Here is a 22,065-nt window from a genome sequence, read left to right on the forward strand (position 1 = left end):
TAAATATATAGTGAGATAGGGGCATTGCTGATAGTAACATAAGTTCACATTAGAGTGGTTGAAAGGAAGTGAGAGTGGGTATATATCAAATAAAGTTTTTTTTTTCATTTTGTCTTTCAGATGATGGATGCCATCAAAGGAACAATGACTGAAATATATAATGATCTTTCAAAAAATACTACTGGAAGTACAATAGCTGAGGTTAGTGTATGATTAAACAAAAGAAATACTGCTTGTATTTTAAGTATGAAAGTTGCAAAATAGTATTTTACTATAAGTACCATATAACTATACCTACAAAGTATTATAAATTGAGATTCTCTAGAGATCCTAACTTCTATCCTGTTTTAGAAGTAATGGTTAGAGTGGTAGAGAAAAACCCTCAAAAAACATCAGATGGGTTCATTAAGGTAAGCAGCAAGAACAGTAAGCCATCAAGCCCAGATCCTTAAAGCTTCTGTTGAGGAATTAATTTTGTGTCACCTTGTTTAAAATAAGAAATGAAGTAGGTTTTGGTTTTGTTTTTTTTTTTTTTATATATATAAAGTATCATTTTTTAAAGCATATATTTGTCTACCAGAGGAAGAAGATTTGAATTTACTTGTAGTGCAGTAGCTTATTCCAGTTATGTAATTATGACCGTAGGTTTTAATACTTTTAAAAAATACTTTCAAAACTTTTTGCATTTTTTATGAAATGCTATATATTGTTTTTAATTCTCTCTGAAGATAGTACTTAGTATCTTTTGTTTACTTTAAACTTGGAAAAAGCAGATTAAGCAGTGTAAGCGAAGTACAAATGTGAACAAATGAAGCTCAGAATCAAGTGTGATGGTTTGTTTGCTTGTTTTAACCAAAATAAGGAAGTCACAATTTTGAGCAACAATATTTGTATTCCCTGTCCACAGTGAATGAAAAAATTGCTTTCCTAAGCCTCATCTAATAAAACAAAACAAAGAGATTTCATGCTAATAAATGCAAGCAAAACTGAGGAATAGGTTTTCTATACCAGTCACAGAAATTTGAGACTTGACTAATTTCAGAGGAAGCAAGAGCAAGTTTAATAGAAATAGGTTTTGTTTTCAAACAATCCTGTACTATTTATGGTAGGAAAACCTAGCAAACAAATATTTAGAATACATCAGACTTTGGTTTGGGGTTTACTAGAGTCCTGTCCTCATGTTAAGATGAAGGAGCCTTGATGTAAGTGATGATCAGGCTCTTTGCTTTGAGCATGTTTTTCTAAATAATAATTACTTATTATACACTTCACCCTGTTTATTATTAATATTAAATTTTTAATATTTAGATTCGGCGTTTGAGGATCGAGATAGAGAAACTTCAATGGTTACATCAACAGGAACTCTCAGAAATGAAGCATAACCTAGGTATGGAAATGGCAGTCCAAAATAGTGTATCAGTCCAAATGGTCGTAGTATGTATTAACCTTCATTATATGGTATTACAAATTGTCCAAGTGAAGGACATAAAACCTTACACAATGTGCTGTGCTGATGTTAGCAGACACCTCTTGAGTATGTAGACAAAGTTACTTCTATCTGTGTGTAGTAAGCAACAGGTGTTCAGCCCTCTAAGACAAATTTAGGCTAAAGAGAGCTTTTGATAGGACACATTAACTCTTTATGCATCATTGGATAATCCCTCTTCATGAGATATTTTATGCTGATTACTTCATTCCAATTCTCATAGGAATCAGGTTCTGTTAATATAGCCCCTGGGGGAACCTGCTTCCTCTGGTATCTTTGGAGATTGTAGCTGACATTTTGGTTCAGATCAGCTGTTGGTGTATATACTTACTTACTTACTTACCTATTTATTTAAACTGAATAGTCAACCTCAACTCAATCTTGATGTCAGACTCTCAGTGAAATAGATTCGAAATACTACCTTAAACAGATAAAAGAATATTCCTCCTAGGAGGAGGTTTTTCATCTCTACATGCAGTCCAAACAGCCTTAGGACTGTGCAATATGTTGTCCTTGTCCGCTTTTTGAGTCTCTTTCTGCAAAGCATATCTGGAATGGAAGTGAATTAAGGGCTGAATAACTCCATATTCATACTCATGTCGTTGGTTTTTTAGTAACATTTTGCCTTTCAAATCAGGGTAGACTAGTGTTTCCAGTGCTGCAGTCCAGTTGCAGCAATCTTCAGAATTGCTTTACTTGTATTTGCCCACTTTCTTGAAGATTCTGTCAAGCTATCTTTCACTCATAGTCACTCGTATTGACTGAGGTATCAATTCTTAACTGCATTAATATTGGGTGGCTCTCAAAGTGATCTTGAAGCAAGGCTCAGATTTGCAGCTTTATTCACAGAGTGATGAGTTTTTACAACTTCGTCAGTGTCCCTCCTGGAACTTTCACATTTTTCGTTGCAAAGAAACCAAGATGCAATGAACAATTGTTTCACTGTTATTTATGAGAAGAAATATAATTCTCTATGTTTTCTGAATATTGGAGCAGAACAAAATTTTGGGCTTGTAAAGACTACGTTAGCAGCAGCAGCTGCCTACATCCTTTTTGTGTTTATGCTGCATCTAGTGCAGATGGATTCTGATCCTTTGTGAGCCATCTAGAACTATATTGTTGAATGGAAGTTAATGGTTAAGGGTTAAAATTGTGGTGGCAGAATAAGAAAGGATGGTGGAAGACTTTCATTTATTGACTAGGTACAAAACAGAGATGGCCAAATTCAGCAACTATTTTGATTTTTACTTCTAATTTCATGTTGTCTTTAAACTCATGAAAATCACTGTTTTGCACCTTGCTGTTGCGGGGCAGAAAATGCAAAACTCATCTTCCTTTGCATTTTGAGTAGAACTGACAATGGCTGAAATGCGTCAGAGTCTAGAACAAGAACGAGATCGTTTGATTGCTGAGGTGAAGAAGCAGCTGGAATTGGAAAAGCAGCAAGCAGTGGATGAAACAAAAAAGAAGCAGTGGTGTGCTAACTGCAAGAAAGAGGCCATTTTTTATTGCTGTTGGAATACGAGCTACTGTGACTATCCCTGCCAGCAAGCTCACTGGCCTGAGCATATGAAATCTTGTACACAGTCAGGTAATCTTTGCTCTGGGTTGCCTTTGTCACAGCTGGGGCGGGTTAGGGTGGGTGGAATCCAAAGTGACTCAATATTCTTCATTTGCACGGGTGCAGATGTGCCTGTGAAGAGTGACTGTGGACTGGTACGCGTGAGTAGTGTCTACTTTCTCTTTTTTCTTTTATTTTAGCTACTGCAACACAGCAAGAAACAGATACTGAAATTAGCACAGAAACATTAAATAAATCATCCCAGCCCAGTTCAAGTGTGCAGCCTACACCCACAGAAACAGCCAGCACCCCTAAGGAAAAGGAAGGTTCAGCTGATAAAAGCAAAGAGAGTGTTACAGTGAGTATCAATCATTGTGGTCACTTCAGACAAAAATAATATATAAGATTTCTCTGAAACCTACCCCTAAAGGCTTCCCTGGATCAGCCAGGAATTTATGACCATTTGCATATTTCAAAGGGTGTGATTTGGGGATTGAGATAGGGAGTTGTGTGGTTTATTTCTTCATCTTAGAAAAAAAAAAAAAAGAAAAAGAAAAAACCAATCAAACCCTCCTTCTGTCCTCTGGGAACACCCTTTCCCCTTCACTCATTCCCAATAAAACCTTGTGTTGGCTTGACTCATCCTTCCAGCCAAAGGGGACTGGACCTCTTTCTCTCTCTCTCTCCAGGACCCATCAGTGTAGCTTCTGGTCTGGATACAAGTTGCCTTCTGATAAGCAATACTGACTGCAGCACTTCCAAGCCCTTCTTGCCTGGGGGTTCAGAGGCCAAGCTCAAGACCTGCATTCAAATCAACTTACTTTATCACAACAGACTGCCACTAGGGTACCACAATGTTCCCTAACACTGATACAGCAATTCACCTGGATCTACAGTTAACGGAGCAGTGTGCAGTTACGAAATCCTCCATAGCATCTACTCTGATAGTATTCAGTAGGCAAGGATGAGCAAATGCTCTAATAAAAGGGACTTAACATTGCATATATAGAAAATGTTTATAGAGAAGATTCTGCTTTATAGGTAGGGCTTGACTATTAGCAATTTCAGCATCGTTTTTCTTCTGCCCTTGCAAGATTTTAAAATGAAAAATTTTACGGGGGGGCTGATCCTTCAAACCCTTACATATGATCCCCCACATCAGTAGGAGCCTTGTTGTACTTTAAAATATTAAAAGCAAACTAATTTTGTAGTATTGTGATTCCAGCATGATGTCTCACTGAGATAGTCCTATAGAATTGGGAAGCATAGTAAACTAGAGAGCTGTGTTCATTTCTTGACACTTTTGCTACTGTCTGGTGTTAGATCTCTGGGCTTGACATGTCATCTAAGGGAGTAACTTGGGAAACAGATCTGAAGAGGGGAAAAAAGGATGTGCTGTTCCACCTGAATGCTTTGGTGAAGTTAGTTAAATTCTGGCTCAGTTGATGTTCGTATGCATTGTTTGTGGCAGCACAACCTTTGTATTACTGGGGAAATAGGGAATGGGAGAAAATCAATTACCTAAAACTTTTGCCAGGGAATATTCCAGTTACACAAATCTGGAATTGCTTTCACATAGATGTTCTACCTGAAACATCATGCTGTATACATTGATCATGTTCATAATTTGAATTTTGTTTTATTAACAAAGAAGTAACCTGTGAATTCATTAAGATGCAAATTTTTAACACAAACAAAACATCCAACATAAATTTCATATAATAATAATAATAACAACTAGGTGGAATTTATGTAAAAGCTGAGACTTCTACTGAGGTTGCCTGTGCTGTCTCTGCAGATAGCAACAGGTGTGACAAGCAACCAGCCTATAAAACTGGTCCAGGTACCGCAGACCACCACCTATATTCCAACTACTCAACCCACAATTGTAAGTACAATATCATCATTTAAAGTCTGCAGTAGTACTGTTCCTGGCATTAAAATTGCTCACTATTTCTGGGGGGTTGTCTCCGTCTGCTGTTCTATCAAGATATGAATTCACTGGTATAGTCTCAACTTGCAGTGCAAAATGTCTTATTTTGCTGTGCAACATTCCACCCTTTTATTTCATCATTCATTATTACAAGGATTCAGAAATCGCCATTAAGTATAGCAAAGGCGCTGAGGACAGTCAGACTTCCATTTTACATTATTATGTTAGTTATTTGTCTGTTCCATGTATATACTTGACCACAACATCAATGTAAATATACAGAATTCATTTAAAATATCTTTTAAATATCTTTTTGTCTACGGTATCCTAAAAAGATTTAACTAATTCTGAGCTATGCTTGATATTCCTGTGACATCTCAGTAACTACGAAAGAAAATATGCATTCATCAGTAGTGTATCTCCCATGCAGTCTTGCACATTAGTGTTATGAAATCATGAGAAATAGCATTGGAATCAGGCCTGTTTTTTTCCATCAAAGACTTAACCGAGGGCACTTGAATCCCCTAGTGTCAGTCACAGGAGATGGGACAGAAGTGAGTTCCGTTTTTGTATTTTACTCATTGTAATATCCCATTCTTTCAACTGGTCGTGTTCTGCAGTGCTCACTTCAGAGTCAGCGTGGCATCTGAGCTGACGCTCCCCTTACCAAAAGGAAGTATGCCGATACTGCCTGGGTAACTGAACGGCACGCTGCCTCAGTGGTGGGTGCAACAGAGAGGCCCCTGGGTGGATAACTGCAGTCCAGTTCTGACCGAGGTAGTTTATAATAGTAACTATGTACTAATTTAACAGTGTACCTTAATCACACTGTGGTTGTGAGGCCTAATTCGCTATAGAAGTTACTCCGTCTGTCCCTCCTTGCGTACACACACCACGCGCGCGTGCACGCCCCCACCAGCTGCAGGATACATGCCTCTGTGCGTGCGTGTCTCTGAACACAGGGACATGCACACGTACATACAGTGTTTCATAGCCATTATATTCCACACAAATGTTACTGCTCTTAGCGGGGATCATGACTTTTCACATTCCTAGCAGCCTTTTAACTCAACTCATTTTGTCTCAACTGAGAGCACTGTGCACCTTTGCAGCATTGGCCCTAAGTTGCTTGGACTGAATTACTGTAACAACAAGGTTTTATATGTGTTTTAAAATCAAATATCAAACATCAAAGGCTTTAGGCTCTTTTGTGAATAGCTGAGAGTTTGTAAGATCGTAAGGTGGTTTTGTGTAATATTCAGAAAGACGGCAGTTACCTTCATCGGTTTTCTGTAATACAAAGTGTATTGAGTTATGTAAAGCATCGTTGGAACGTCTGAAAGGTTTTGACCTATTTGTGCATGTTTAAAACTTTGTACACATTTGCATTAGTCTTGCACAGCTACAGACACCTCTGTATCCTAACGACTGCACGTGCAATTTAATTAATTTGAAACCTTAGTGCATGTTTAATATGTATGCAAAATGTACATATGTGTAAAATTGGCAGAGGTGGAGAATTGACCTCTCAGGGAATGATCTTAACACATTTAAGGAGTCTCGCACATTCCATATCCTGATCGCTATAAGAACTGAAACTTAATTTTTTCATTTGTGTAAGTGTGTATTTAAAAGGCGACTGTGGCAACCTTCATTTCCCCACCTGTAGTACTAACAGTGATTTACATAATGGCTTCTTTAGGGTTCAATTTGCACTTTGTTTCCAACTAGGAATTTCTTCCTCTGAACGACTTCCAGGGTATCTCCAGGTACCATTTCCATTGAACCCTGTGTACACGTCTAAAAAATAATTACAAAATGGCAGTGACCTAGAATTTATTTATTAAATTGGTTCTGTGTCTGGTTTTTATTAGTTTCTGCAGTTAAAGTAATGTAAAAATACGAATTCATCATCTTTGCATTCCAGGGAATGGAATGAGTAGGCTTCTGGAAGGCATAGACTTTGTCACAAAGGAGCTGATAAACTCCGTAGGCTGTAATCCATCTCAGTAGGGATACTCACAGTCTCTGTTGAATACCATTAAGACACTAATGTGGTTTCTTAAAGCAGTGTGGGGAAACACTGGGCTTCAGTGAACTTGTGTTTCTTCTTCCATGTTCTCTTTGGAATGTCACACTACCATCGGGGGAAGGTCTGTGCATCCCTTTCAGATTCCTCAAAATCTCGCTTCCTGTTTCTTCCAGCAAACATTGTGAACTGAAATGGATGCATTTGTTTGATCGCCAGTTGTGCATCACTGGAATTGTATCAAAACCTACTTGCAGTTTGTGTGGTATAGACACGTCTAGACTTTCTCACATTTTTGGAGGAAGGTTAAGACCTACAGACTTAAGATTCAATAAATCCTTTTCCAGATCTTCCAGAGTGATGTGACTTGACCAGATTGTTCGACATTCTTGTGCCTTTGTCTCTGCATCTGTAGAATCAATTACCACCTATAGAGATGTCCTGAAACTTCATTTGTCAAGATTTATAAATCATGATCTGTATGATGGAAGTGAAAACTTTATTCTATATTAATATTTTTACAGGGTGTGTAAGACAGCTCACAGTAGTGCTGGTGTTTTTGTTCACGATTTGTGCAAAAGTTAACTTAAGTACTTTTTTGTTCAAATGGATGTTCTTCGTTCTCTTCGGCGTAGGCTGAATGCATGGGGGACCTCCTTTTGGGGAAAAGATTTAAGTAACGTGTAACAAGAATATACTTATAAACAAGGGTATTTTTGTACTCCGGTTTGATTTGTCAAAACTTTTTCAAACGACAAAGGATTTCTTAGCCCTTTTTCCTCTTCCTATGTATTAGTTTGGGGAACATACATAACTGGATGTAGTAACTATGAAAACCTAATTCTCCAAGCACAGAGTGTGTACAGTACCTATAGGACCACCTGTCCCTCTAATTATATAATAGTAGTAATAATACAGAAAAACTCTTGGCTGTAGGAAAGTGACATTACTTTCTACCCTGGAATGAGGTAATATTGTGGTAATAAAGGTATTAATTCTTGCACAGAATTGGAACTTGTTCTGGATTTTCCCTGGAAAATAAATCTCTCTTTCTGTGGTCATGTTTATGTGACCTTTAACATAACAATATGTTTCTCTTGGTTTTAATCCACAGACCATTCCTGTAGTGGTAAGTCCTTCTGCTGGGACAGTGGCAATGAGAACTGGAGTTCAGTATGTTCAGACCACAATGCCAGTCCAAGTACGAAGAGTCTAACTGCTAACGAGAAGTCCATACAATTGTTGGAATAAATAAGTCTAATAGAAATGTGAAAAATAAACACAGTTCTTTGGATTAACCTCAAAGGTTCAGACTTTAGCTTTGTACATGTGTACAAAGCATTAACTACACTACATTAATGTAAAGCATTAGCGCTGGCTTAGAGAAGCTGAGGACAGGTAAGATCCATATTAAATCTATGCTTCTTTTGTAAATAATGTACAATTTGTGGATGTCATTAAAGTTAGAGTACCATCTCCTTTTTATATTTGTATTGACTTTAACTTATAAAGAGCGTTTGAAGTTGGAAAAGGAAGGTTTCAAACAGCCTTATCACAAGCTATAACACTGAAAACTGGTCTTGGGATCCTGCAGTTATGCATCAGATAATGTAATCATGAGATTCTGAACAACCCGACTTGCATTTGGATTGAAAAACGTTTCTGCACTTTGAAACTCTTGTAGAATTTATTTTGAGTAACCAAGTGATGAAGGGCATCTTTTTGCAGTTAATTGTATTAGGCAAATTACGATATTTCCAATCTGTGGACCTGAAATACATAAAGATTTACATTGGTTTTTTACAGTGACGAGGCTGTTAAAACTTACATTGTTTACAGGTCGAAATTAAGTTCAAATTTCATTCAGGCTAATATCAGAGAAGTTGGAAAGTGTAGTACCAGCTGGTTGTAGTGTGATTTCTGATCATCGGTATCAAAGATTGGGAAAAGTAAAGTTTGTTCCTGTGCTTCACAGTTCAGTTTTCTGTTTTCCTAAAATCCTCCAAAAGGACTTTGAACAAGAGCTAGGTGTGGAGAACACGGATCGGGGACCGTGGGCAAAGGACTTTTGATGCTGGGCCAGAGCATGTATTATTTATATGACGGAATTTATGTTTTTATGTAAGCATGAAGCAGTACAGTATGAGAGAAAGTAACCCATGAAAATGCTGTCTGTTACACTTATACTGTAGTACCATTTTGTATGTTGTGTAAAACGAAAGCATTGAACAAAGCAAAGGTGATGTATGTATATGAGAAAATTAATTGTATGATATCATTCCAGTACATTCTGTTGTACATTTTAGTCATGTTGATTTCTCCCATTGTTTATAAAAGAATGCGGTTTGTACAGTCTCCAGCTAGTACCCATATTAGAGGGAAAAAAGTATTAGAAGAAAAAGGCGAGAACAGAATATTCGTGAATTGCAGTTGTGTCAAAAATAGCCTAGCTGGCCTTATTTGTGAAGCATAATTGCTTTTAGCATATGGAAGTATTTTTTCACATTTTCTTTGTATAAAATTTGTATTAAACTTAAAGATCTTTTTTGACAATTGTGTTTCTTTGTGACTAAGGTGACACACACGATATGCTTTGGGTTCCTCCAATTTTTCAAGAAACTTCACAATTTTTTTATTAAACTGTTTTAGAAAAATGTTCTGTGTTCCTGGATTTCCAGTTTCGTTTCAGTCTGGACAAAAGCTCATTTCTGCCCTCTCCAGGTCATAGATAATTTCACTTACGTTGGGATCTTGTCTCGGCAGTGTGGGACCTTTGAATCCAAGCCTGTCAGATTTGAGAAAAAACAAAGCAGCGCTGGCAGTCTGTAACCAAGAAGCCATTTATGTCTGAAATCCGGTAGCAACCATTTTTCTCTCCCTTTTAACAGCAGCAAAGGTCCGTTGCTCGGTGCGTAACACCTAGGCGTCGGCTGGATTGGGGTTGGGCCGATACGTGGAGTCTCGTTAGGTGTATTTGTGGCCTAGAAATTGGGGGCTTTTGTGACGAGTACGGCTGTAGCCCTCTAAGAGGGCATGAATTAAGCAAGGCTGCTCTGTGTGTCTTAATCACCCGTTAGAAGGAACAGGGAACTCCCGAAATAGCTCACCGTCAAATCCTACTATGAATATTGTCCTCAAGTTCCTACTGCTGTAGTTGCCTTCTTACATGCGTTTGTAAAACAGCTGAAGTTAATGTTCCCAGTGCTGCTGTTTAAAGAAAGCACAAATCTTGAAGCTTGAAATGATGTTTTGGCCTTCCTCGTGCGATTTGAACGCTGGCATCGCTGAAACAAGCTCTTGTGGTAGGAGGAAAAAGGGAAGAGATGAACAAGTCAAAAACTGTGATAGGAAACCACACCGCTTTCTGAAGCCTGTTTCAACCGATGGTGTTTTCTTCTAATGGGCATTGTTTTTTCATTGAAAGAGTTTTCTTTCCTCATGAGGAATAATAGGTGACCAAATCCTCGTAAAGATTTCTGTAAATATAATAACTCCCAACCAGAGTTATCAGCTCAAGATCAAAGTATCATCTTGGATGTCCTGGTGATTGTATTGTTTCCACGCTTTAGCTAGTTACGGTATGAGGTCTGTGGTTTTGTGAAGATTGTTTGCGTTAACTGAAGTGGAGGAAGAACACACCTCTTGTCTGGGCGTTACGGGAGGCGATGACACTGATGTGGTATGAATTCAGAAGATAAGCTGTGACTTGCATTAAGGTATGATTGGATCCCAGGACTAGGCATAAGCTGCATCCATCGCTTGTGCCTAGAGTATCCCTCCACCCTCTGCAGTGTATCCTGTGTTTATTTTGGATCCAAGTATTTTGGGAAAAATTACTGCGCTGAGTCTGGAATTTTTGCCCCTTTCTGATGGTCTGATGGTGAAGGTTCATCAGCTGCAGTTCCTGACTCAGTCCTGGATTGCAGACAGGCTCTGCATGGCTGCCCTTTCATCCTCCAGCTGCAAAGGGTGATGCCAAGGATCAGGTGTTGAGTTGATGGGAGCCGGGGGGTGTTAAATGGTAAATAATGAATAGCCTCTTTGGCCATATTCAACCCTGGGGAAACCTGTTTTCACTCTCAGCTACAGGCACTGGGTGTCCCTTGGGTTTTGGGAACAAAACGGACTTGTCTTGGATTTTGAGCTTAGAAATTTCTGAGCGTTCCTTCAGGAAGGCAGGCACTAATGCCGCATTCGGGTGCTCTGGGGGTGCTTTACCGTAGGGAGGTCTGGTCGCCGAAGCCTGGTGTCGGCAGAGGGACGCAGGGAGCGCACGCAGGGAGCCGGCTCAGCGCCGCACAGCTGGAAGCGCCGCGGAGCCGCAGCCCGGCCGGCAGCTCTGGCTGCAGAGAGGCCGCGATGCGCGAACTGGGACTTCGTGGGTGCAGGGGTTAAGAATTTGCCATCAGTTGTGCCGTCACCCTCTTGTGCCGGCGCTTGCTGAACTGGCTTTTCAGCACTTCAATCATAGAAATGCTTATAATGCAGAGGAACACGGAGCAGACGGGGGACTGTAGTCTGTTCGGGCCAAGGCTCCTGAGTTTTTGATCCTCCTCAGCACAGGTGTGTCAGCCCAGAGGGTGCTGCGGCTCCTGCCGGTGCCCAGACGGGCTGTTGGAAGCCGGGTTTTTCATGCTTTGCACAGCGAGGTGGAGCCATAGGACCAACGTCCCCCTCCGTCGTTACCCGTCCTTGGTGAATCGTAGCAGCTAGTTTTTCAAACGACTGTACAGCTGCACCTTAACTGAAGGCATTTTAGAAACAATGAGATTTCTATTTTTCTTCCTTTTTTAAAAAATGATTTTTATACAAAATACCACTCCTGAGTACTTGACCAGCGCCCAGGGTTAGCTCTGCCCTGCCTGCCTCATCTCTCGCGCTGTGTACCTCGTAGGAAAAGGGCTAAATGCCGAGAACTTACTTTTGTTTACCCAGCGCTCATCAGGGAAGACACTGAAATGCACCTCACAAACCACGGCTTTGTTAGGCCGCTGGCTGGGGCGCAGGAGCGCTGGGGCTCCCGCTTTGTGGGGCGCGCCCGGCAGCCCTCGCGTGTCAGAGGGGAGAACTGCAGGAAACCCCGCGCGACTGCGGCGTGGTCTTCCATCCCCGGCGGTGACCTGTATCTTTGCACTTATTTTCTTTGCCGTTTTCTGGTTATTTGACAAAATGCCACATTCTGTTCTTGCATTTGAACTATTCAACGCTGGGCAAGGCCCCCCAAGTGTGATTTCTGTCAAACCGGTTTCAAAATGGTTCAGATCCAGGTTCTGGTTTCACAGAACGACTGGGAGTTTGAAGACAGCGGCCTAAGAAGGTATGCTCTTTTGGTGCGTGTAATCCCAATGGATTTTTGGTTGTTAAGAGCAATATTTTCTTTGTGTTGCACTCCATGACTTGCTAGAAGGGGCAGCGGAGAGCAGACAGGTGGAGACACCCGAAGGATAAGGTTAATGTTGGGGGAAACCCAACAGCCTTAGAAAGAGGAGCAACAATAGCAATTAAAGCTCCTCTTTGAGGCTGTGCTTGTAGGGCCTAGAGGCGATGGGAAAAGCAACATGCGGAGAAAGGCTGTTTCCGATCCCTGTCTGCTGGGCGAATTCCTTGACTCCCTGTTCCCAGTGACAGCACAGGTCATGAAGCCATCTTCATTTCTGAAGGTGTTTGTGTGGCTGCAAGTTTTCCAGTAAGTGGGTTGCTTCTTTTCTTCCCTCTCATTTTAAGTGTTCACTAAAAGTGCCCTGTTCGCAGGATAAAAGGCCTTCACAACTGGCTTTGCTGTTGCTCTTTGCTCATTTTTCAACATCAGTAGCTGAAAATTAGGAAAAGATAAAGAATCTCCAGGTTTTGTGCTGCTCGTATTTCAGATGTTTGTTCTGGTTTTGGCTGGGATAGAGTTCATTTTCTTCACAGCAGCCAGTGTGGGGCTCTGGCTTGGATTTGTGCTGGAAACAGGGCTGATAGCACAGGGGTGTTGTCGTTCCTGCTGAGCAGGGCTTACCCAGAGCCAGGGCCTTTGCTGCCTCTCACCCCAGCAGCGAGTGGGCTGGGGGGGCACAAGGGGCTGGGAGGGGGCACGGCTGGGGCAGCTGACCCCGACTGACCCCAGGGACGTCCCACACCAGGTGATGTCATGCTCGGCGTATAGAGCTGGGGGAAGGAGGAGGAAGGGGGGGACGCTGGGAGTGATGGCGTTTGCCTGCCCAAGTCACCGTCCCGTGTGACGGAGCCCTGCCTTCCTGAGATGGCTGAACACCTGCCTGCCGCTGGGAAGGGGTGAATGAATTCCCTGTTTTGCTTTGCTTGTGTGCATGGCTTTTGCTTTCCCTGTTAAACTGTCTTTATCTCAACCCAGGAGTTTTCTCACGTTTACCCTTCCCATTGCCTCCCCAATCCCCCTGCAGGGGGGTGAGTAAGCGAGCGGCTGGGTGGGGCTGAGTTGCTGGCTGGGGTGTTTTTATCAAATTTTGTCTGTTAAAAATAAACTAATATCTTCTTATTTAGAATCCTGGCATGCAAGAAAACCTTACAGTGAAAAGTGAAAGAGAAAAGATACTGTGAATTATTACGATCAAGTTTTGCACAGTACCTTGTAAGTCCATTGAGCATTATTAGAAATGAAGCTCTGGTCACGCTGAAGCCAATTTAAGCTTCAGGGATAAAACCCTGGTTCTGATGAAGCCTACAGCATAGTCCTTAAGAACGACTACAGTAAGCAAGGCCGGTCCTTATCTGACAGAGAGGAGATGACGGAGAAACACCAGAAGGAAAATGTAACACAGCAACATTAAGCACTTCTAGGAAAAGCGGGAAGAACTGCTCTGGCCCTTGGCCCTCACGTCTTGGGGCGAGGGGTGGAGCATGGCCGTGCGAAGGCATTTAGCCCCAGGGACCTGCAGCGTGTCAAAGACCGGCAGCAGATGGTCAGCACTTGTGCAGCAATGAAGCCCGCTGCGTACTTACAGTAAATCCACATTTGAAACTCTGTCCTTTCTAAAATACATCTAACAAGTGAATTGCTGCCCTTAATTTCATGACACAATAATGCCAGGACGAACAATGGCAGATTGCTCCCCTGCCTCTGAGAAATTTCTGGCCCAAACAGGCAACCTGCGTTATCCAGATTTTTCACACATTGCTCTAGGAAATGATTGAAAAATGCGAACAGTAACCATGCCGTGAGTCCGCAACAGCCTGGAAAATACCTTTAAAGTGCTGTAAAATATTTGACAAACAGTTTGCCGTGTGTGCCTTTCCCATTAACTGCAGTAATTGCAGTTAACTGCCATTAATTGTCCACTCTCTATTATGAAGAACAAAATACTCGGTCTGCCTTGCACTGTTGGGGGGGGAAAACCCCAAACAACGCCAAATCAGCAGCTGCTCCCGAGGAAGAAACCATCTGGGTCCTTCCCTTGATCGCAGCCTTGCCAACCCAACGGGGGAGCCTGTCCCTGTTTCTGACGGGCTTTTCAGCATTCGTACGCTGCGCGTATCCGGACAGACCCAAGAGGCGGCCGCGCGGGTGGCGGCGGCAGCTCGGCACAAGGCTGCTGCTCTCGGCAGCAGGCGTTACCTTAGTCCCAGCCGCTGTGGTGACACTGTCCTACGCTGGTGCTGAACAGTGGAAGGCTCGTACACACCCCACTAACCCGTGGCTTTGCTCGGCTTCGCCATATCCGCTGTCTGCGTGAAAATGACTTGATTTTTCACCCTCCTGGAACAGGGTCTGATGTGGCTCTTCTGCTCTGCTACAGCTGCACAGGAATGAACGTTTTTAGGGGGTCTGCATGGCATGATTTGAGGTGCAGATTGTTACCACTGCTTGTATGAGCATTTTAAGTCCCAGATTTTTCAGAACTACAATACACCTGTCTGGGGCCCAAGGGGTCGCAGAGGCTCACACTAGCAATAACATGGTCACCCTGGCTGCCAGGCCAGACGCTGCTTCCTTTACAAAAGATTACAAAAACCTGTGAAAATTATGGCATAGAAAGGAGCTGAACATGAAATTATGGGAACGTTAGTAATCAGGAGTGGGTAGTTTCAAAAAGCTGATTTCTTTTACTCTGCAGCATTGCATTCATATTAGTTAGCGATACGGCAGTGCTAGAGCAAAGGGCGCTGTTGGAAATGCGATGGCTGTGCCAGGTCAGTGTACACGTAGCGGGGTTTTGTCTTGTGGTTTTGGTCCTTGCAGTGTTAGAAAGGACCCACGAGACCAGCTACTGCGCCCTCGTGCTTACGGTCCCATTCAAGGCTTCAACCCACAGTATCCCACCAGATGTATCGTCCATGTCCCCTTTTGTAGTTAAGACACAAAAACCCTCTCAGAGGTACAGACACGTACTAACATACGGAACATTTTTTTGACAGAACAGCTTTTGGTATAAACTACACACTTTAATACTGGAACAAACACGGCTCGCTTGGTTTGTTCAGATTGAGCTACCCTGCAACCTCTTTGGGAACCTTGTCACAGCATAGTGTACTCCAGTCTGGCTAGCGATGCGAGTGAGAAAGGATTTTATGCTGTAGCACTATAGAAATACATAACACCAGGGGTGAAAGAGCTGGGCAAGGCCCGTACGCGTGTGCGCCTGCGTGCCCAGGCCTTTTGCGTGTTTGTGAGTAAGAAGCTGTTACAAAGCCTGCCCGAGCCACTCCAGCTTCCCTGCAAACAGCAAACCCTGACGCTCTTGCTGTCTTGAGAGATGAGCCCGTGCCACGATGACTGGAAGGAAGTGGAACGCCTGTCTGACAAACAGGTGTCCCCAATGCCGGCGCGCGCCCCCCTCCTCAGCGGTGTTACCTGTGGGTAAGTAAAAATCAGCTGGGAGGAATATGGAGAAATCACCTACAGCAAGAGTACACAGAGCATGAGCACAGGCCTCTGCCAAGAACTTTGGAGAAAGAAACAAGAGAGCTGGAGAACCTTTAAATACATTCAGAAAATAAAATCTTCCTAAGAAGCTTTAGGGAAAAAGCCTGTACTCAGATAATTGACTTAAATAAGGCAGGTGTTAAATTTGGAATTCCAGGGACGAGCAATTAGCTGAGTGACAGGGTGTTAAAAGCCAAAGCTGTGCTTTCTTAAGAGTCTGCCTTCCCTGGCATTTGTTCCTCTTTCAAAGGTTTTATTTACAGGTGTGCTTATCTTGCAAGCATCTGTCAATTCGCCATTGAGTTTGATTTCATCAACTTGTGATAAAACTTCCTCTTTGTGACAGTCTCAGAGCTGCAAAACCTCGAGTGAAAAACTGCCAGACTTGCTTCTCAGCAGCCCCCGAGAGAAGCAATGCCTCTGCTAGAAAAATCACGTTGTTTTGATGTGTTGTGCTCAGCCCAGAGAGCAGCTCTTTGCAAATGCCTCCAAAGCCTGTACTGAAGGGATGTTATTGTTCCTGCCTGCTGTTGACAAGTATAGCTGACATGTTTTACAGCTGCTGCATGGCTGCTACCTCTTGAGCCAAAGACTGAGCTCAGATTTTCTGGTTTAGCCCAGCAGAAAATCCCCTCTCAGATCTAGCAATGAATCCATTTCCTGAGGTAAATGTTTTCAGACATTAGGAGCATCACTCAGGCTTGTACAGCACTTGTGTCACACTTGTAACTCGTGTAACCCTTACGCGTTTGATCTTGACTCACGTGATAGACAAGGGGATTGTGTTACTTGCAGCATCTCTCTCTAACACCTTGTTCCAGCGATGCTGTGATCCTTCTGAGGTTATTTGGTGCCACAGCAAGCAAGAGCGAGCAGTTCGGAAAGCGAATTAGTGATTCATTCAGGCCCAGAGAACTGAAATACTTTGACAGCAAGAACAGGCCAGCTCAGCAGAAACCCTAAAGCCGAAGCTTACTTGTAGATGCATTTATTTACATAAAAATAAATACGCACAGCTGCAGTCTTTGCTTGCCCTTTACCTTCCTTTGCAGGACGAGCTGGATTTGCCGAGTGCCCACATCCTCTCGCAGCGGACACAGTCACTGACTGTCCTCGGTCGCTGCCCCCCCCGGCAGAAGAGCTGGCTACAGCCTCCGTTTTGCACCCAGGGGCTCTGTTCAGAGCCTAGCCCCACCTTGAAACGGGGCGTATGTATTCTACATATACCTCTAGATCCAGGAGTGGCTGGAGAGAAGAGAAGGCAGGTAATCTAGTCCCCCAAAATGTAAACATGTTTTTATTTAATGCCTTTCACTCATCACAAGGTACTTTTTTCCCCGCCCCCACCCCCAAAACCAAGATGGCAGCATAAGGCACCGTGTAGACACATGCACAGTCCACATACCATCTATGTAAGATTTAAAAACACAGCTATAGTTCTTACCAACAGTACCATGTGTCCTTATTATTAATGTACACAATATGATTTTTCTCCACAGTTTGTTCTGGAGAAACGAACTATTAATTTAGAATGGTAAGACTTTCCCCACCCGCCCTCCCAAGAAAAGCCGTATTAAAAACACAGGTACAGAGCTTAATACCAGAGTAATGAGATTAGTTCATAAATTAAAAAAATAATAAAAAAAAAAATCAACAGTTTCACTCTCATTTTCAGAAAGTCCCATGTGATTTGATGTACTGTGCAGAGACTCCTTACTCTGTCCTCTTCCCCTTTCAAAAAAAAACTGACAGGTAGACCCAAGACTTCTAGTGTTTGTCGTTGATGGCAAAAAGGCAGTTACAGCTCTACGCATCCAGCTTAACCGTGTAACTGCAGGATCCCCAGCGAGTTATCTGTAGGCTTTTCCTCTGTCCAAAGGAAGGACTCGACACAATGTTCTTTGGCTGCAAGTTCTTAAAGGCTTCCACTGAAAGGGTTCTCCTTCAAAAAAAAGAAAAACTGCAGTTGCTGTGGGATTTTATTTTTTTAATAAGAAAATGTTGAAGAATAGGCGGAACCGATGTAATAGTTTGAGTGAAGCCCTCACAGTGCTAAGATGTTGGGGTCTGCTACAAATATTCAAGTTCCAAGGCGTGCCGAAGAGCTTCCAGGTCAGCGTGACAAGAGATTCTCCAGAATGGCATGTTGTGCTAGAGTGAAACCAAAACAGGGTATTTTTTGGTTTTTGTTTAATACTGAGATCAAAACAACTTTCTTAGTTTGCACCCTCGGGAACAGAGCTTTGTACTTGGGCCACCATGTTGTCACGGTGTCACAGGCAGGGAGGCTCATCTTAGGGAGGAACGAGGGGAGAGGGGAGTGTCGAGTGTCTATTCGCTGATACGACATGACAGATCCTCCGCAGTTTGGGAGTGTCCTGCTTCAGAGATGACATAGGATGCAGGCTGACTTTCTGAATGTATTAGCTACTGGCTTCACTCTCCTATTTTCTGATGGATTGATTAGGAATGTTTCTAGAACTGCAGTACTCCTAGAAACACCTGCTTGCCACTTAGTGATGTTCACCTATTGTAATAAGTTATACAGGAATCTTAGCCTCTCCAGGAAGCACTGTAATCCTCTCCTATAACACCAATCCCAAAGTTGTCCTACTTGCTACTAGTGAGAGCTGTTACCAGTGCTTCACAGACAAGTAAATAATATACATCATAAAGTGAAGTTATTAAAATTTACAAAAATAGAAACAAAAGAATATAATACAACACAGAGTCAAACTGCTTTCTAACAATTCCCTTTCCAAGGTAACTGGAACAGGAGGTCATACTGCACTTTCTGGAACTGGTATCATTGCTCAGATCAATTATGCATTTAGTGTAATGCTGCCGCCTCAGAGAAAGCCTTCTATGACAGCTTGTCCTCAAGAAACTTACCTAATTCCCGTTTTTGAGAGACTATCTTATATTCTTCTTCTGCCTCCCTATTTTTCAATTTATATTTACTGTGATAAATCTACAGTCAGGTATACAAATGTCCAAGTTCTAACCAGTCAGTTCCACTTGAACTCTTAGCATCTGGGCAAAATCTGGAAAGGTAGTAGGTCTGTGATCTACTATCCCTTCTTTATATTATCTTGATTCATCTCTTGAAAATTGTGGATATACTCTAGGAAAACCAGATTTGCATCTGAAAGAGGATGAAGTACCAGTTTTTTTAAGTGCAGTGAAACGAGTGCAGCTCAATCATGCAGGGGGCCCGAGATGGAACTGCCAATCTGGTTAAGGTACAACCAGTATTCTGAAAGCATCACTCTAGCAACATAGCTCTGCAATCATTCGCAATAGCTACGATCCTGGTCGTTGCTTGCAAAGAGATAACCTCAGCACAAGTGGAACTTTCTTTTAGATGTGAAATAGAGCTTTTCTTGGTATGTTCTGGTGAGCCTCGGGTTTGACCCAGATTTGTTTCTTATCCAAAACAGTTACAGCAGTTTTACTTTAGATCAAAGACACAGCTCATTTCTGCACTTACAATTTTATAACATTTGGGCTTGTGATTTTCTTAGCTTACTCCCAGAATGCTGGTCTCTCTGTAAGTCAGTGGTACGCATGCAGTAACACACACACAGAAAGCCTTAGCTGTCAGAGCCCTCCCAGCACGGGAATAAAATTTCTAAGTAGTTCATCACTGTACATAATTCAACTGTAAACATACTGCTTCTGGATAAATAGCTTAGACAAAGCTTCTGAGAATATGTACTGCCTAGATAGATGATTCTGATGAAAGTAGGTGTTCCTTTTCCAAGTGAACCTACCTATGTAAAAAAACTCCAGTGATTCCAGATGTTTGTTTTACAGAGCGTCTATTTACACACCTCTAACGTTTAAATACAACTCAAGCTTTCCTCTGGTATGTCGCCTATCAGTAAACAAATGCTTCCTTCAAGCTATTTATCAGTGTGTACAGAGACAGCCGGTGAACACAGGCACCTGAAGCGACTGGAATCCATTGCTCTGCTATTTCACTTTAAGGGGAAAAGTTATTTCCTCTCCCTCCCCCTCCCCTGGTTGTTATTAAAACCCTTCCATTAAATTATCTATTTTTCTTTCTTAAATGAGAAGACGACTTGGCCTCCCAGCCACTCCTGTGGTTCCGCATTTACAGATTTATCACTCATCAGTCAGGTGAAGAAAAACGACCCACTAAAATGGAGATATTATCAGTGCTGTCGGCAAAACAGTGAAAGGCTCTCTGCCTGGCGCCCCCCCCTCTTTTTTTTTTGTATAAAGCTCAGGTGTGTAGAAACCTTGACTAATGAGTGTCATCAATCAAAGGAGGCAACAGCCCAGCAAAGAATGTGCTCTACTAATGGGAGAGCTGCTTAGGCCAGGAGACACAAGCAAGAGGGCTCTTGAAATCCTGCCTATAGAAGTTTGCTGAACCTTCCCACTTCTTCATACAGCCAGAGAGCCCTTGCAGCCTTTGATGCAACCGTGTTCACTGACCCACTGCCTTTGAAGTACGGCACTGGGCTGCCAAAAGCAGCAGGCTATTATCACTTCATTCCCAGTCATGCATTTTGGACTCCTCTCTGACAACTCCTTAACCCTTCAAGAACTAGAGAACCAGCTGCAGATTTCGCTAGTTTTCCAAGGTGGGGGCAGGTATTTTTGCTTCTATTGGCCAGGGGAAACACGCTATAAAAAAAGAGGGTTTCTGCTGCTTTGAAGACGACCTGAGATACAATTCTGAGGATAGAACGTGCGCTAATCACCTTATTTGCTGGGATCCCTTTGTTCCTGGGCTTGTGCACCCAAGCTCAAATGTGCTTTGGAAGTCTTTGCAGGATCTTGATTCAGAGTGAGAGGTCAGGTCCTCCAGCACAAGAGCCAGCTGTACAGCTGAGTTCCTGTGATGTAATATTTTGTACATCACCTGAGCGTACAGTACAGTAATCTGTACGCCTATTAAAAATTAACTAGTTTGCTGAAGATGGGACTCATGCACAGTCAGTTCCTGCATCTCAACTCGCATCCAATGCTCCCGAAGTAAATGTGACTCAGTCACATCAGGAGCACAAAACTCAGGATGCACAAAGATGTCTTGCAAATAATGTTTGCCATTAAGTAATTGTATTCCTGTCCCTGTAAAGCCAAATAATTAGAGATTCCAGGCAGGCTTCTGTTCTAAAGATTAGGAAGTTAAATTTTTGGATATTCAACTCTCATGTTGTCCCATTCAGTTGATATTCCTGACTGCTTTCCTTCAGGTCGTTGTTGGTCTCCATGCTCATACCACTCCTGGTTTCAGTAATACACTGACATCCCATGTGTATGGCAGAAGGTATTCCTTGCTGGATCTCTAGCCCCACCCCACCCGCAAGTCACTGTAAGCAGAATGCGAGCTCTGGTCTTCTAAAATTTTGCTTTTATCTCTTCCAAGCTCTGGGGTTCTGGCTTCTCTTCTCTTACAGTCAACCCAAACCAAAGAAGCTTCAAGGGAACCCTAAAACTCCAGTTCTCATTTCCCAGTCAGCGGGCTGTGGATACTAATGACTGGAGGAGTCACTTGGATGCACAGGTTAGTCCATTTAATTCTTTCTAAGGCTACCTGTACCAGTGGGCCACATCTATGCACTGAGCATCAAATATTACCGAGGGCTTGTTGTTCCTGACCATACTGCTTTTGCAGTTTCTGTTCTACTTTGTATTCAGTGCACCTTCGCAATTTAATTTTGCTTGTGAAATTAATCATATTGATCCATAAATCACTGATAAAGGCAGTACCTCAGTACTAGTCCCTTTAGTATCCACTCTAATGACGTTAAAGCCTATGGTCTCAATGAGTCATAAATACCTGTATGTATATATGCGTATTCTAACAAATAATTCAAAGCTAATTCCAGTATTTTGGAATTTACAAAAGTGACATGTGTACATCAGAAATTCACCCTGCTTGCTCCTCTGAGATCACACACTGGAGTTTTCCTTTTCATGTGTTTAAAGCCATCTTTATTAAGCAAGAATGATTCCTGGAACATGTGACACGGCAACTGCCTGAAAAATTGCACTTGCTGCCAAGGTGGGGGGATTTACAGTAGAAAATTCCTGACAAGGTTGTTGAGTATTTTGCATAAAGAAATGAGACCAATTGTAAACCATTTCAAATGGAGGGAGCTTCATTGAATGCTTAAGTAAAGAAAGGGTCATTGAA

The 22,065-nt window shown here is 42.3% G+C and overlaps 2 protein-coding genes across 16 annotated transcripts in view; one reads left to right on the top strand and one right to left on the bottom strand.

The window, feature by feature from the left end:
- ZMYND8 (zinc finger MYND-type containing 8) overlaps window positions 1-9,562 on the top strand; it is an 82,162-nt gene extending 72,600 nt beyond the window's left edge. For 6 of the 12 annotated variants that reach the window (XM_064465679.1, XM_064465682.1, XM_064465681.1 and 3 more), the window contains 5 exons: window positions 121-201; window positions 1,309-1,387; window positions 2,838-3,077; window positions 3,248-3,405; window positions 4,846-9,562. In XM_064465679.1, coding sequence (XP_064321749.1) covers window positions 121-201; window positions 1,309-1,387; window positions 2,838-3,077; window positions 3,248-3,405; window positions 4,846-5,043 — 756 coding nt within the window. In that variant the 3' untranslated portion in view covers window positions 5,044-9,562. Of the gene's footprint in view, window positions 1-120; window positions 202-1,308; window positions 1,388-2,837; window positions 3,078-3,247; window positions 3,406-3,736 lie in introns of all 12 variants that reach the window. The other 6 variants (XR_010375231.1, XR_010375232.1, XR_010375233.1 and 3 more) reach the window with 6 other exon arrangements.
- A 7,345-nt stretch (window positions 9,563-16,907) lies between these two features.
- Window positions 16,908-22,065, bottom strand: part of EYA2 (EYA transcriptional coactivator and phosphatase 2) — a 104,239-nt gene continuing 99,081 nt past the window's right edge. For 3 of the 4 annotated variants that reach the window (XM_064465692.1, XM_064465693.1, XM_064465689.1), the window contains exon 16: window positions 16,908-18,044. In XM_064465692.1, the coding sequence (XP_064321762.1) occupies window positions 17,964-18,044 (81 nt within the window). In that variant the 3' untranslated portion in view covers window positions 16,908-17,963. The remainder of the gene's footprint in view (window positions 18,045-22,065) is intronic. The other variant, XM_064465691.1, reaches the window with a different exon arrangement.

Source organism: Phalacrocorax carbo, chromosome 14 (genome assembly GCF_963921805.1).
Source record: "Phalacrocorax carbo chromosome 14, bPhaCar2.1, whole genome shotgun sequence".
NCBI lineage: Eukaryota > Metazoa > Chordata > Aves > Suliformes > Phalacrocoracidae > Phalacrocorax > Phalacrocorax carbo.